Source organism: Ylistrum balloti, unplaced genomic scaffold (assembly GCF_031769215.1).
Source record: "Ylistrum balloti isolate Yb309-2 unplaced genomic scaffold, AGI_CSIRO_Ybal_v1 Utg369920, whole genome shotgun sequence".
Classification (NCBI taxonomy): Eukaryota; Metazoa; Mollusca; class Bivalvia; order Pectinida; family Pectinidae; genus Ylistrum; species Ylistrum balloti.
This window is the reverse complement of record NW_026782038.1, coordinates 102,688-120,268: the sequence shown is the minus strand read 5'-3', so window position 1 is coordinate 120,268 and position 17,581 is coordinate 102,688. Positions and strand designations below refer to the sequence as shown.

The following is a 17,581-nucleotide window of genomic DNA, read 5'->3' as shown; positions in this document are numbered from 1 at the left end:
ATGTTTTCAATAATTTTGAAAAAATTACTGAAAAAGTTGCTCTTATTTGACCTTTGACCTAGATCTGAAAGAACGTATGACCAATAGATTTTATAAAATCATATATGTGTCCTAGCATTCCAAGTAATTCAAAAATATATTGACAGATATTTCACTAAAATCCCTTATAAAAACATTCTGCAACCTGAAAGACTACCAAAATAGGCCTCAGTAACTTTATCCAATAGGAATTAGAAAGGATCACTTTTTCATCTTTACTCTGATGTGTACGTGGTAAATGTCAGTACTGTTTACATATACAGTAGTAGTAAATACAAGCACCATAAGCGTTAAATCATTTTCATTTTCTAAAAATTATTAATTGATATCGGTGATATGGCATAACTTAAAACTCTTACAGACATTTTTACTGATGAAAAACATACAAAAGATAAATAGCTGATGGACCTTTGTATTTTGTGTTTCTCTATGTAAGTTTCCAACCCATTTTTTTCTAAAAATACACACACGCCTATTTGTGTACATGACAAGGGGAAATCCTGGTTTGGTAAAAGCTGACATCTTTGGTAACTGCAGTAACATTTGTTTCTTTTCCTTTGGTAACTGCAGTAACGTTAGTTTCTTTTCCTAACTCCTTACAAATACTTTTATCATTACTCTTATTTTCATGTGATCTCAGAACACTATTTGTGAAACTTTAAAACAGATTTCATTAATGCTTAATTAAATATTCATGATGCCCAACTTCAAGACAGACATTTCTACCTAATAAATATTCCTACATCTCCTTACTGAAGTCTGTGGTGATTCAACGACCAATCCAATTAATCCCTTTGAAGTGGTGAAAAGTTATTTTGACAGAAAATACCAAAAATATGTTATAATCATAGTTTCATATCTGTGAATTTTCTTTCACATATATGATTTCTTTGAGTTACCAGTGACATTTTTTTTGTACCACAAAGATGCAAGATTTCAGTTATTCAAACATAACTTTCTCAAATAACATGAAGAGTCAGAAAACAATCAAAGCAAGCTATTGATTGGGGACACGAAGACAGTCTGAATTAATGAAAGTTTGGTTCTGATCTTTTTGTAGACATTCTGTTAGAGTTAAAATGTCATTAATCTATATAAAATTAAATTTTAAAAAAATCTACAATACCATACAACCATGGAAACTATAATGAAAGGGACTAAAACAATCAAAATTAATCCTCTTTCTGTTTCTTTTAGTAAGTAGGTAGTTATCAGAAATAAAAAAAACATACAAGATTTGTTCTGTCCTAGACTCTCCTGAAGAACAACGAACAGGACAAAAAGACACATTGTCATGCCTTCTTCCTGTAAACTAGGGAGCTATTTCATCACTTTATGTCTACCTAAGAACTTTAAGAATTTTAAAGCATTTTGATCACCACTAACAGACATTGTATGACTATTAAAAAAAAATCTTTGCAACTTAACACATATGTCACTTTAAGTGATATGTAAATCAGTTAAATAAATCTGACCAAATAGTGTAAAACATCAAAGGATCAATCCTCAAGCAAAATTGTACTCTTGATATAGATTACGATATAAAATGAAAATTTAAGTTTTCAATTAAATTTAAATGGACATTAACACACACAACATACAGTACACAGAAATGTAAATCATATCAGAAGTAGTGTTGACATCTCACCTGCTTCCAACCATATCATGACCTGCTTAAACTGTGAAAGAAGCACTTCATATTTCTTTATCTTTGATTAGTATTTAAAAATTTCAAAATCAGTATTTGGATCTACTATAGTCAAATTAATGTTCAAGCATATCAGAGAACATAATCTCAATACATACAGGTATGATAACTATATAACAGACTTGATGATGACCCTTGTTTACCCTTTTACACATCCAGTTTCCCTAGATTTCGAAAAACAATGACCAGATATTATATGACAAGATGTCGGCAACACTGAAAGGGATACGGGAGTATTAACACTGAGGTGATACTGGGTTTAATATGTGAGGAGTAAAATACCATTCCAGGTGACAATGCATTCCACACTATCAATGTAGACACATTGTATTGAATTATGATCTTACATAGCATTCCTTGTTACCAGCATTCAGTGATCACTCAGGTATACCCTTAGAAAGCAAGAAATGAAGCACCGAATAAAAAGTCCTTGAAATTACAGTTTGAACATTTGCACGGGAACCATTTCTGTATTCATACTTTTCTTGACGCTAACTTAGAACCTTTACTTGTCATACTGTTGTTAATAATGATCCAGAAACTAGAATACCTGTGACTTATTATGTAGAGCATCATTATATTTCTTTTTAACTCTCTCAAACTATAAAATTACAACTTTGCCAGAAGTGACAGCTTTTAAGTTCAAACAGTTCAGTTGAAATGTGAACAAACATCCACTGTTCAAAACTCAACAATTCAGATTCAAATGGATATGAAAAAACAAAACAAAACAAAAAAAGTTCAATGTTAGATTTGCTTATCATTTAAATTAATGCCCTTCCTTATTTCCTGAAACATCATCATAAAACTATGAAAACATCTTCAAATTTCCAGGTACATTTTGTATTCTTAAGTAATTTTCTGGTTTTGCATCCCTATATTTTGTCTATTATTTGTTTTACTTCTTTAGATGAGAAAACTTTAATGCAAATTCTTTATTGATAAAAAGAAAATTATCTAAATCTAAATCTGACTACTTAATCTTTATCTAACTGTTCATACTAACATATGTTTTTACTGCATTATAAATGCATACCAGCATTAAAACAAACCTAATGAATGATAGTTTTTTATATTTAGCTTATTTTCATTGCCCAAGAAAGTGTTACAACAATGCAATTAACAGTATATTAGCCATGTTATCCTGAAAATTAAGCTGTCTAAAATTTATACCATTACCACACTCATAAAAAGACAGTTGTTCTGATAACAATTGTTGGCAGTCGAATTCCAAGCTAACCATGAGTTTTGGAATGTTCCTCTGCCAGTATAATTCTTTAAGAATATAAATATCAGGAAAACTGATGCACTCACTTCAATATAAATGTATACAGCAAATGTAAAACCAAGATAAATAAGTACATGTGTCCAGCAACTGTAAAAACAAGATAAGTAAGTACATGTACAAAAATTATCTAAGTTCACGTCATCATGATACATTTCTTACAATATCATTAAGGCCTATAACAAACCACCTAAGAACTGAAACCATAATTGAAATGAGATCCTCTTATATTAACACAGATTTCAGATACCTGGTGAACTTTTTAAATTAATCTTAAGTATTTTGACCTGAAAATTAACCTTTTATAAAACATGATGACCAAAGTGTCATCAATGATATTTGTAAACACAATTAATATTTTATCTATTTCATCCAGTTTTGCTGATTAACATTTTGTTAATTTAAAAAAAAAAAAATATCAGTAATGCCCAAAAACTATGAAAATGAAGGAAACTTGAAAGACATATAAAAAAATGTAGAACATACATAAAATAATGTATATATAACTACATATTACATGTATGTCACAATATAGTAAATTGAATATGACTTATGTATGAACAATGGAATCAATGTTTTTGGATTTTTTTAACTGACACAGTTTAGATTTGAGCAACTGATAGTGACAATCGTCAAAAAAAATCATAGCAATTTCACTACTGAAATGCTTGGCATGCTAGCAATTAATCTAATCTTGCTTCAAACACTATATTCTATTTATGTTTTTAAATAAATCTATCTCAAATAAGAGCTAGGTTATTTCTTACTATAATATCTCTCTTCTATCAGCGATGATTTCCAAACTATCCACACATTATTTTATCTCTCTGCCTGACTATAACATGTGAGATAACATGTGGTAATTCTAAATTAACTGACCATCATAATTAAGTACTTTAATTTGGTATGGAAAATGTCCAGTTCTATTGTAAATTTTGATACCAAAGGCTTACATACAAACAAAAAATAGTTTTAGCAACTTCTAATAATCAAAATTCTTGCTCACATGAATTTTTCTCACACAAACAAAGGATTCTACAGAACTTCTTATTCCTTTTTCTTTTCACTCTTTGGTAAAGGCTTAAGACGACCAATGACTAAAAATATAACACCCATTATATGGCCGATGAAATAGACAGAGTGCCAATATGCTAACGTGTAGTCCAGTCTAAGCAAGAGGAAACCCATACACATGTAATCAAATGCACGCATCTTTAAGAACCAGTTTATCCAATCAAACATTTTCCCAGCATCTCCTTCCTTTCTGAAAACACGCACCATTCTGTCTTCTGCAGCAACAAAGATGGGCACAAGTCCAAAGCTTAGGTAGTATCCGGGATGGACACCATGCCAAAATGCACTGACAGCCATTGTTATTGCAACTCTGTAAAATTATTAAGTTATACATTACATTATGACGGAAATCTTTGGGTTGCATGCATGATTACAACATACACCTATCTGTTGTGTAAGATAATGCAGTTTCATGGAAAGATTCACTCCTAGTAAAGTATATAAGTACCAGGCTGAAAGTTGTTTTTGTGTTGTTAATGTACTTCATAGTTCTAAGCTTTTTACGACTTTCATAATGGACACACAATACCAGTGAATACTTACTTGAAAGGTGCTAGACTTTTAGGAACCCTGTGGTGCACGCATGAGGCCAGCCAGTACTGCACAGTCATGTTCCAGCTCCGAAGTCCATCCCTTACTCTTGGTGCCAAATCACAACCATAGATATCTAGATTGTGTATTGTTTCAAAATCATACTTAATCTCTTTCACATCTTTGGAATTTCTGGAAAATTGAGAGCTAAAATTAACGTACACGTTTTTTTAACATACGTTGTAGATTGGTTGACATTCAAATAAGAATACATTAATGGTAGAATCTTGTAGAAATAATCATCTAATTCAATTTTATCACAATGAAGTTGAAAAAAGCTTGTCATAAAATTCATAGAAAAGTATTTCAGAAACTTTGCAGTCAACTTATACCACCTGGACTTCTTGAAGGTTTTCAATGACTTATCAAACAGAAATAAGAAAATAATGCACCATAAAAATCTCCCTTAATGTGTGAAACATGAGCATACAAGTATGTTTATTAAGATCTGATATTGTAATTCAACATACGCTTCATCTAAAGCTGCCAAATCTGTAGGTCCTTTTCCACATCTAGCTTTACACTGCACTGGATATGCACCCAGTGTAGAAGCCATGGACATGCATTCAGACACCAACCATGCAATGTACATCCTGGCACGGAATATGGTAAACATTGGCACCATGTAAAACAGTCGGAACAGAAATGAGCGGGTGAAAAATTCACCTGATTCAACATACTGAAAATGAAACAAAATTGTTCATATTAAGTTCAGTTCTGCAACATTTTTAAAGACAAGATAATTGTAAGCTTCCATGGATACTGTCTTCCAGATATTGCTTACTTCAGTTGATTTATCAAATATCAGTAAAATCTCAAGTTACAATATAAGGGAGATAATATACTTCAAATATGGCTATCAGCTTTGTATCAATAGACAAAAAGTAAAATGGGTCTCAACATTATTATTTTATTCAAACTCTGACTGCTTCTTTTAGTATTTAATGGGTTTACTTTATATTTCATTCAATACAACATGACAGTGACCACGTGTTTTAAAATCTCTCTCTTTAAATCATGTGTTCCTGCATTGAGTTGACACAATCAATGAAAGAAGTAACTACCTGATATAAATAACATCACTGTACTAGAGCTAGCATAATTATAATGAGATATCTTATCTAGATATGTCTGAAGGTATATGCATGTACAATGTGGAAATTTTAAGGAAGTTAACTGCAGTTCTCATATTTTCTTCATTCATTCACTAAAAGATCATAATTTAAATGATTCATTTGCTAATCTTAATTGATGTGCTTACGTGTATACTGAAAAAGTAGGAGAATCCAACAAAAATCACAATGAGGAATGGGACAGCTTTCATTCGTGATACAAAAGCATCTAGTGTAGGAATGTCTGCAGATCGGTCATTATTTATCATGTCTATGTAGGTTCGGTACTTGTAATAAGGACCTAAAACATAGGAAAATCAGTAAACTTGTGACAAAAACATCACATACTTTATATGAAATGCAAATCTGGTACACTGTATTTATCATCTGAAGGTTTTCCATAGGTAATATTTAAAATCCTTTATTACATTTCTGCCTGTGAAATATAGGAATTTATCAATGTCATTAAAACTTACATCATCTCTGTAGTTACGATATACAAAATCTTACATCATCAATAGTAATGATAAATAACTTTTCCAGTGTTGCTTTCTAGTCACTGTATTGAAATTCACTAATTTCCCTGTTCAGATCCAAATAAAGCATCGTCTAAATACAGTGCAAGTTGATTTCCATCAAATCATTCCTGTGCACATTTCTGTATTTCTCTATTTTGGTATATAAAAATGGTTTTGTAAGCTATTCTTACCAGGTAACAAAAAAGGGTAGAACAGAACGTAAAGCAGCCTATTCAAAATGGCGTGGTCTTGTTGTCACGTGTAATGTCAAATCTGATGTCTAAAGTATGTCATTATCTCCCTAACTTGTTGTCAAGTGTAATGTCATATCTGATGTCTAAAGCAAGTCATTATCTCCCAAACTTGTTGTCAAGTGTAATGTCAAATCTGATGTCTAAAGCAAACATTTATCTCCAAACTTGTTGTCAAGTGTAATGTCAAATCTGATGTCTAAAGCATGTCATTATCTCCCAAACTTGTTGTCAAGTGTAACGTCAAATCTGATGTCTAAAGCAAGTCATTATCTCCCAAACTTGTTGTCAAGTGTAATGTCATATCTGATGTCTAAAGCAAGTCATTATCTCCCTAACTTGTTGTCAAGTGTAATGTCAAATCTGATGTCTAAATCAAGTCATTATCTCCCAAACTTATTGTCAAGTGTAATGTCATATCTGATGTCTAAATCAAGTCATTATCTCCCAAACTTATTGTCAAGTGTAATGTCATATCTGATGTCTAAAGCAAGTCATTATCTCCCTAACTTATTGTCAAGTGTAATGTCATATCTGATGTCTAAAGCAAGTCATTATCTCCCTAACTTGTTGTCACGTGTAATGTCAAATCTGATGTCTAAAGCAAGTCATTATCTCCCAAACTTGTTGTCAAGTGTAATGTCAAATCTGATGTCTAAATCAAGTCATTATCTCCCAAACTTATTGTCAAGTGTAATGTCAAATCTGATGTCTAAAGTATGTCATTATCTCCCAAACTTGTTGTCAAGTGTAATGTCAAATCTGATGTCTAAAGTATGTCATTATCTCCCAAACTTATTGTCAAGTGTAATGTCAAATCTGATGTCTAAAGCAAACATTTATCTCCAAACTTGTTGTCAAGTGTAATGTCAAATCTGATGTCTAAAGTATGTCATTATCTCCCAAACTTATTGTCAAGTGTAATGTCAAATCTGATGTCTAAAGCAAACATTTATCTCCAAACTTGTTGTCACGTGTAATGTCAAATCTGATGTCTAAAGTATGTCATTATCTCCCAACTTGTTGTCACGTGTAATGTCAAATCTGATGTCTAAAGTATGTCATTATCTCCCAACTTGTTGTCAAGTGTAATGTCAAATCTGATGTCTAAATCAAGTCATTATCTCCCTAACTTGTTGTCAAGTGTAATGTCAAATCTGATGTCTAAAGCAAGTCATTATCTCCCAAACTTATTGTCAAGTGTAATGTCAAATCTGATGTCTAAAGCAAGTCATTATCTCCCTAACTTGTTGTCAAGTGTAATGTCAAATCTGATGTCTAAAGCATGTCATTATCTCCCAAACTTGTTGTCAAGTGTAATGTCAAATCTGATGTCTAAAGCAAGTCATTATCTCCCTAACTTGTTGCCACGTGTAATGTCAAATCTGATGTCTAAAGCAAGTCATTATCTCCCTAACTTGTTGTCAAGTGTAATGTCATATCTGATGTCTAAAGCAAGTCATTATCTCCCAAACTTGTTGCCACGTGTAATGTCAAATCTGATGTCTAAAGCAAGTCATTATCTCCCTAACTTGTTGTCAAGTGTAATGTCAAATCTGATGTCTAAAGCAAGTCATTATCTCCCAACTTGTTGTCAAGCATTATGTCAAATTGGATGTCTAAAGCAAACATTTATCTCCCAAATCTTTTTTTAAATACCACTTTATTTTATGTTTAGATCAATATTGTTCATGTTCCAGTGGAGTCTCTGGAAAATAAGCTGACTACCAATAGAATTACTGAATACATTTCATGCAACGTAAGTAATAATAATCACAAAATCAATACTGGAAAAGATGATCCTATTAGGATTTTGGAATTCAGTAGTGATTTACTAATTACATGCCGAAGTACATTGTATTGATGGTATCATTAGCCATGTCAACATATAACTATTTTATACATTCTTGTGAATCTACAAAAAATGAGTAAATATCAAACATGTTAAAAGTAAGTGATTTACCTGTAAATTGCCCAAGGAAACAGTATGCATACAGAATTATGTCGATAGATGATGGATTCACCTCCTGGTATTTTTTCTTCAAAGCCATTTCCTCAGATGAACAATCCTCTCTCTTTGAGGAGGTGTGAGTGTCATGGATTTCAAAACCAATTCCCACCATCTGTGGTAATTACCAATATACAGATGTACATACATGATAAAGATCATACAGAGACTGACTCATTCTAATGTTACAGATATACTTTATAAAGATGCAAATTTGGCAATTTATAATCAAGAAAAAATAAATAGCAATGTCTATTAATTATAAATTACCTCAGCATAGTTAGATAGCTAGAGTATACAGGTTATATAGTGTACATTGTACTAAGGTCATATGAACAAAGCGCTCTCTCTTTCTCTCTCTCTCTATAATATATATAAATAATAACATTGGAAACACAAGACACTGCAAATTCTAGCTTGTATATATGGAAAGAATCTAGAAAGTAATATTGATAGTATGGTCAGATACTGGGACTGGATCTTAACAAACCAATGTTTGTTGAATGCATATTACTGGAATAGAAAATTATGATAAATGAAGTAATAATGATGGTATGGACAAGTGAATTGTCAAATTTTCTATGAAATCTGCACCTTTATTGAGATACAGATATTACATAAATTACATCACATACATAGAACATAAAACAGATACAAAGACATAAACTAAAATTGAGAACAGTAGTGTAAATTTAGGTGTATCCTGCACGTCAGCCAATGTGATATACCAGTACTTGATCATGTGTGCCAAGTATCATTTGCAGTATGTGGGAGGAGATCAAAACATCACTCAATCCCTGGATCAACAATCGCTGATGTTCCATCAAACAGAAATGCCCATACATTTCAACATGCCAAGTCATATATGGCAGGAGTTGGGGTGACCAGTAATGCCTCAGTCAGAAATGACACTGGATCAATCAACTCCAAACCTGCTACCAACTCGGCATAAAGGAGAGATGATCTTGCTACATCAAATAGGTCTGATCAGACATACCTGGTAGTCGATATACCTCATGCCACCACTGAGGCAACTTGTATAGGATAAGGATTGCCCCATCCACCCAACCTCCCAAGCAAATATTTTTCCCCAAAAATTGTTCATTTTTTTTAACTTCCATTCCAAATTTATTGCACTTCTCATTTGAATCTGAAGTCTCTGCTTTTGTTCCAATTCAAAACTGGCACTGATTATTATCTCTAGTCTGGAGATAGAAAATCAAGTTTTCTGGGGCGAGTTTTTGTGGACGAGTTTATGAATCTTGGGCCTTTTCGACCATATTCAAAATAACATTCTGTGCCTTTAACAAGTGATTTTTCTCAAAAATACTTTTTAGTGTAGCTATAGATACAGTCATTAAATTTTGTTTATTCTTAATAAAATAATTCCTTTTTTAGAAAGGGGCCAAGATGTAACAGTAAACTCCTTTCCACAGAGTATGACATAAAAATGTTTTTCTCTGCGATCAAACATGTGCTCCGTGACTACAGTGCAAAACATATAGAGATTTATATAAGACATTTTTGATATCTGAATCACCATCTTTCATACCAAAACTTAAGATGATTTTTTGTCCCTTATAAAGGGCTTTCAATGTCTATCGGCTGAAGGGATTATCGAGATTCCTAAATTTACCCTACCATTCTAAATTTTAGTTGATAGCTTTGTTTCTGTTTTATGTTGTATGTATGTGATATAATTTATGTAATATGTGCGTCTTAATAAGGGGTAGATTGCCTTGAAAATTTGACAATTCACTTGTCTGTTCTGTCGTTACTACTTCATTCATCATATGTCATATTATATATTTTATGTATATGTAATTAGGGCACACCAGAAGAAAGCAATGGACAGCAAAAAGTGCAGTAAGATGTGACAGAAAAAAAATCAGCTAACTTTAAGATAAATCCACTGTAAAAGGAGCAGCGTACATGTACACATCACAAGTAAAAAACTGTTCAGAAAAAAAGTCTTGGCAGATTTCAAATCTGTATACATAGTCAATTCTGAGAGTACTATTTGGTGAATAGCATCATATACAAGCATTAAATATAAATGAAATCTTTTGATTAAAATAGACAACTTCCTACCCTTAATGTGAGAAGCAGCTGTACAGCATTAGACAGTGCTGGTGCTTGTGGCAATCCTATGTAGTGACAGGTACGGAAAAACAGCAGGTACCCAAATCCCCAAAAGAATAAATAAGTGTGGCATTTCCTACAAAGTGAAACAAAGCAGACTATTGATTTAATATAAAACAAAATAATTTCAACAATGCATCCATGCAAATGTGACAGTTGTAAATAATTTTGCCAGTTAAAAAGACTTATGATGGAGTCCTTTAACCTTTTCTGTAGTAGCAGTGATCATGAGTATGAAGAGCAAATATGTGAGGTGATGACAATTGAATAAAAAATTTAACAGAAGAGGGCAACCAATTCTTTAATGATCAATAACTGATTATTTACCTACTAAATTAAATGTTGTTTGTGTCTACATTCAAACCATGAGTAACCTACAATAAAGAGTTAAAGAGAAAGTACCATTCTTCGATATTGAAGAGTTCTCTATACATTATAAATACAAATATAAATAAATAAATAAACCATACTATACATTGTTTACATGCTCAACAAATAGCAGAAGTTCTCTACACTGCAGAGATTAGGCAAGGGAACAAATGTTGATTCTAGAAGAAACTCCTGCACATCATTGACCAGGAAAGAACCAACATACCAATAATCCTCCCCTGTCATCCATGCATCTTGCAGGCATGTTCTGCGGGAGCGGGGTCTGACACTCCTGCTTGTATGCACTCATCATGCGAGTCATACACAATGTGCAATCCATTAATTGTCATACAAGTTACAATATACAATCTTCAAATCATCTATAATCTTCGACCACGGCTATCAAGCTTGCGTCTACAGTACAATGTATGGTATCCATCGCTGGACATTACCACATTCAGAGCCTTCTCAAAAATAACGGGTATAAAATGGCCAGGAGCATACACATTTATAAGATAGACTCATTTTATACATTCAAATCAACAATCCAAACTTTCGAATCCCGAATGGATAAACATTGGGGGCAAACTGAATGTATTTATAATCATGAACTGGACAATAACACACTGATCCATATCCGGGATGCTAATTCTTTTTAATTCTGATCTGGATATACAGGCATAATAAGCCTGCATCCAGTATATATTATTATTATTATTAATTGTATTAAAATTTGCACAGTACACTTTTTGTAGCGTAGACCCCTGCCAGGTCTGCAGGTCGAGTCAGTGTATAAATCAGCTTACATTGCTCAGTTACTTGTACCTCATCAGCTATACATGTATCTCCTAGCTATAAAAAACTTCTTCCTTGACCATGTTCGAATGCTCTAATATGTACTTATATCCTCTATAACCTGATGAGCATCTGAAAAGTTTAACATCAAAACACTGAGTATAAATTTAAAAGGCCTTGGTTAGACTCATAGGGAATTAAAATGTATATAAAATAATGTTGAATTATGCAGATGTTTGTCTAACGGAATGTCTCGGAATTTATCCGACAAACCACTGTTTGTACAAGTATTTCCGGGAGCTTACCGCGGTCCACTTATTTTTATCAAGATGCAGCTGATTAGGGTGGTCACAATTGAGTGAAAAATGTGCCATCGACACGTGATGCAGGCAATCGACACTCCCATTGCGGTACATATCGCCTTCTTGGTAAACGAATTGTTGCACAGTTTGACAACATGAGCGATTGGTATCGATACAAGAAGGATAATACAATATATCACGTCGTCTGAAAGTTCTACCAGCTCCATGTTTCTCTTCCACTTATCTCTCTTCATTAGAGGAGAGTAGAGGGCAGGGCACATAACTCTTGATCTAAAATAGTTTAATTGCAATATTATCAATATTTACGATTTCATTGCTATGAGTTTACACATTGTAAAGGAATATACTGATGTTTCCACAGAAGTAGAGTATTGATGATAAGGTTAAGAGTAATATTCGCCTCAAACGAATGATTGTTTCATTCATAAATGTCATAAGGTAACGTGTACCTGCTCAGAAGTAATGAGTAAGTTTGGGAAAGAGAAACATCTTACGACATGGGTCGGGTGGCAAGTGTTAGAAATATCCCATAAAATCAAGAGATATTTTGCAAAATATCTTTTCTGACGGAACCCACATGACTTCTACCTTGTATGATTATGTCGAGCAGTCTTCGTGTGAAACTTTGCACTTTCCGTCCACTTTCAATAAACAAATGTTATGATGGCGATTTTAACCGCATATATATAATTATCCCTCTCTCTGTCTGTCGCTCTCTTTTGCGTCCCTTGGCAAGCAAAAAATAAAACGTGGAGGCGAGTTTCTTAAAATCCTTTATAACATTAAAACAAAAGTAGAGTATACAAATAAGATACATTTTATCACTTATGTCAGAAAAGTTAAAATTTGACAGGTTTTAAAGTAAAAATACATAGGACAAAATGGAAAGAAAAAGAGGTTGTAATTTTGGTTTGACTATTTTCAATTCTTGACTTAACGTCAACATAATGGCAACATGAAATGTTTTTACCAGTAGTTATATAATTATATTGAAATAGTAGATAATTTTTGTTACCTTGGATTTCTATTTAATGGTCGATTTACTCTAGCATTAGAAAACATTGCTTCGAAGGCTAGATATTCCAGGTCTTCATTGAACAGAAAATTAAGAAATTTTAAATTCAATTTTGAAACTAAGATCTCATTATTCGACACCTATATTACTTATTTACTTAATCATGTTTGGTAAGTTGGAGGATTCAGTCCTGCAGTGAAAGGTCTGTAAATAATTAGATGGTTTAAGTTGAGTAGGACCGATATCATTTACAGATAAAAAATAACTACTACAAAGCACTGGTTAAAATTACTGACATCTGAAAATTGCGTTCTGAGACCTTGTTATGAAGAGCTAGTCAAATTAAATATCAATAAACCTAGTTGTAAGACTAACTTTGTATACCAAGTCAAGCTTGAATGAAGTAGAGTTGGTTTTAATGAAGTTTGGTTAGATCAGCGTGTGTTTTATTTTTATACACCAAACGTGTGCAAAATATCAATTCAAGAAGTGAGAAGCAACCTAGAAAATTCTTCTAAATCTCGGCTGTATAAGTAAAGTATAGAAACAGGCAGGTATAATAGCATTCCAAGGGCTCAACGGCAATGTCCCCTCGAAATATTAATGGCATCGAGATGAAACCCATTTCATTTCGCTGTACCAAGTCTACTCAGAGATCCGAACAAAACATATCAAACCTTATTATTTCTGTCGTATTCAAATTAAGCCAATTATTCTTATCCAAAAATGTAAAAGAAAGAAAAAAAAACCAAACAAAACAAAAATGAGAAACCTTAGTAAGTATTAAATACAAGCTACGTTTAACAGAAAGTCTATGTAAAATATCTGATCAGTTGTGTTGTATGTGTTCCACAAATAGATGTCAAATATTTTCTTTAACATGTTGATAATATTGTATCGAATGAACTTTTCAAAATATAGTTTTTTTGCTTTATACAATGTACATCATATGACGCATGGATGGAGGTATGCACTTTGAACGTTTGAAATACACGCATCGGCCTATAGGCATTGGTTATTTCAAACAGCGAGTACTCAACTTTGTTATATCATATTCAAAAGGACATAGGCCACATGTAAGCATATACATATATAAGTTAAAGACATGTGACGAAGAAATGAAAGCGCTTATGTTTTACAACTTGGCATGCTTTCCAGGCTAACTTTTTCTATATTTGCTGACCACGGAGAATTGAGAATTCATCACAATTTTACTATATATATATCAAAATAACTTCGAACAACGTATACAAGTGAACTTTACTTTTGTTTATGTATATGGCCTCAATAAGTAACGACATTGGATCAAGCCACTCGACATGAACGAATGAGAAATGATCTATACATGTTACTGCAGACGAGTAATGACAGTCGGTACATCTTGCGCTACCACTATGATATCTTAGGATTAGCCTAGGTTTTGTGCAGTTAATAACTGGTGATTTTTATCGAAAATAGTTTTTATTCACATAATACATACATTCAGTAAATATTTACAGTAAAAATTATTATTTTTAATTAACAGTTCCTAGAGTGGACCGATATGTACCGGTAAACTCATTTCCTCGGAGAGTGGCAGTGAAACAAATTTCAGCACGATCATATACAATGTGCATGTACTCTCAGTGGCTATCGTACACAGCATACCAAGATTTTTGTCAAACATTTTTGATATTTGAATCACCATCTTTCATACTACATCTTAAGATGGTTTCTGCCCATAATAAAGGGTCTTCGGCGTCTATCGGCCGAAGGTAGATATATATATAGATAAATTTTGAACACGATTTAGGACATAAATTATATTTACATTTTCGCTGGATTAGAAAGTGGAGGTTGGCTGTTTTATGTTTCTAAGCACAAATGACAATATGAAAATTTTATTGAAGTATTTTTATTGATAATATTTCGCATTTCTAGCAACCGTTTACATGTATTAATGGCAAACCAACTAATTATATTAGGTAAATAAGACATTTAAATGGCAAATATCAACCTAATGACAAGTCAGGTATTACTATGAAAACCTTTAAATGGCAAGTCAAGCATAACTCTGAAAATCTTTTAATGGCAAGTCTGGTATTACTATGAAAATCGTTTCATGACAAGTCAGGTATTACTATGAACACCTTTTAATGGCAAGTCAGGTATTACTATAAACACCTTTTAATGGCAAGTCAGGTATTACTATGAACACCTTTTCATGGCAAATCAGGTATTACTATGAAAATCGTTTCATGGCAAGTCAGGTATTACTACGAAAACCTTTTAATGGCAAGTCAGGTATTACTATGAAAACCTGTTAATGGCAAGTCAGGTATTACTACGAAAACCTTTTAATGGCAAGTCAGGTATTACTATGAAAACCTGTTAATGGCAAGCCAGGTATTACTTTGAAAATCGTTTCATGACAAGTCAGGTATTACTATGAAAACCTGTTAATGGCAAGTCAGGTATTACTATGATCACCTTTTAATGGCAAGCCCGGTATAACTATGAAAATAGTTTCATGACAAGTCAGGTATTACTATGAACACCTTTTAATGGCAAGTCAGGTATTACTATGAACACCTTTTAATGGCAAGTCAGGTATTACTATGAACACCTTTTAATGGCAAGCCCGGTATAACTATGAAAATCGTTTCATGACAAGTCAGGTATTACTATGAACACCTTTTAATGGCAAGTCAGGTATTACTATAAACACCTTTTAATGGCAAGCCCGGTATAACTATGAAAATCGTTTCATGACAAGTCAGGTATTACTATGAACACCTTTTAATGGCAAGTCAGGTATTACTATAAACACCTTTTAATGGCAAGTCAGGTATTATTATGAACACCTTTTCATGGCAAATCAGGTATTACTATGAAAATCGTTTCATGACAAGTCAGGTATAACTATGAAAACCTTTTCATGGCAAGTCAGGTATTACTATGGAAATCTTTTAATGGCAAGTCAGGTATTACTATGGAAATCTATTAATGGCAAGCCAGGTATGACTATGAAAACCTTTTCATGGCAAGTCAGGTATAACTATGAAAATCTATTAATGGCAAGTCAGGTATTACTATGAAAACCTTTTCATGGCAAGTCAGGTATTACTATGAACACCTTTTAATGGCAAGTCAGGTATTACTATAAACACCTTTTAATGGCAAGTCAGGTATTACTATGAACACCTTTTCATGGCAAGTCAGGTATTACTATAAACACCTTTTAATGGCAAGCCAGGTATTACTATGAACACCTTTTCATGGCAAATCAGGTATTACTATGAAAATCGTTTCATGGCAAGTCAGGTATTACTACGAAAACCTTTTAATGGCAAGTCAGGTATTACTATGAAAACCTGTTAATGGCAAGTCAGGTATTACTACGAAAACCTTTTAATGGCAAGTCAGGTATTACAATGAAAACCTGTTAATGGCAAGCCAGGTATTACTTTGAAAATCGTTTCATGACAAGTCAGGTATTACTATGAAAACCTGTTAATGGCAAGTCAGGTATTACTATGATCACCTTTTAATGGCAAGCCCGGTATAACTATGAAAATAGTTTCATGACAAGTCAGGTATTACTATGAACACCTTTTAATGGCAAGTCAGGTATTACTATGAACACCTTTTAATGGCAAGTCAGGTATTACTATGAACACCTTTTAATGGCAAGCCCGGTATAACTATGAAAATCGTTTCATGACAAGTCAGGTATTACTATGAACACCTTTTAATGGCAAGTCAGGTATTACTATAAACACCTTTTAATGGCAAGCCCGGTATAACTATGAAAATCGTTTCATGACAAGTCAGGTATTACTATGAACACCTTTTAATGGCAATCAGGTATTACTATAAACACCTTTTAATGGCAAGTCAGGTATTATTATGAACACCTTTTCATGGCAAATCAGGTATTACTATGAAAATCGTTTCATGACAAGTCAGGTATAACTATGAAAACCTTTTCATGGCAAGTCAGGTATTACTATGGAAATCTTTTAATGGCAAGTCAGGTATTACTATGGAAATCTATTAATGGCAAGCCAGGTATGACTATGAAAACCTTTTCATGGCAAGTCAGGTATAACTATGAAAATCTATTAATGGCAAGTCAGGTATTACTATGAAAACCTTTTCATGGCAAGTCAGGTATTACTATGAAAACCTTTTAATGGCAAGTTAGATGATTTACAGAGCAAACAAACATGACAATTTAACAAGATAATAAGAGGATTCATCATTCAGAACTCTGTCTAAGAAAGGACCTTATATCTGACTGGAAGTGAAATTGGCACGTGCGTTACATCTTAAAATTTGACCCAGATCTTTGACTCAATGACTTTGGAAA

The 17,581-nt window shown here is 32.9% G+C and overlaps 1 protein-coding gene across 1 annotated transcript; it reads right to left on the bottom strand.

The window, feature by feature from the left end:
• Window positions 1–3,563: 3,563 nt before the first annotated feature.
• LOC132546912 (lysophospholipid acyltransferase 7-like) lies at window positions 3,564–12,421 on the bottom strand. The gene is made up of 7 exons (XM_060210638.1): window positions 12,198–12,421; window positions 10,678–10,804; window positions 8,542–8,701; window positions 5,959–6,110; window positions 5,168–5,376; window positions 4,650–4,829; window positions 3,564–4,416 (listed from the first exon to the last, which is right to left on the bottom strand). The coding sequence occupies exons 1-7, from the start codon at window positions 12,419–12,421 to the stop codon at window positions 4,080–4,082; spliced, it is 1,389 nt and encodes a 462-aa protein (XP_060066621.1). The 3' UTR covers window positions 3,564–4,079.
• Window positions 12,422–17,581: the final 5,160 nt, after the last annotated feature.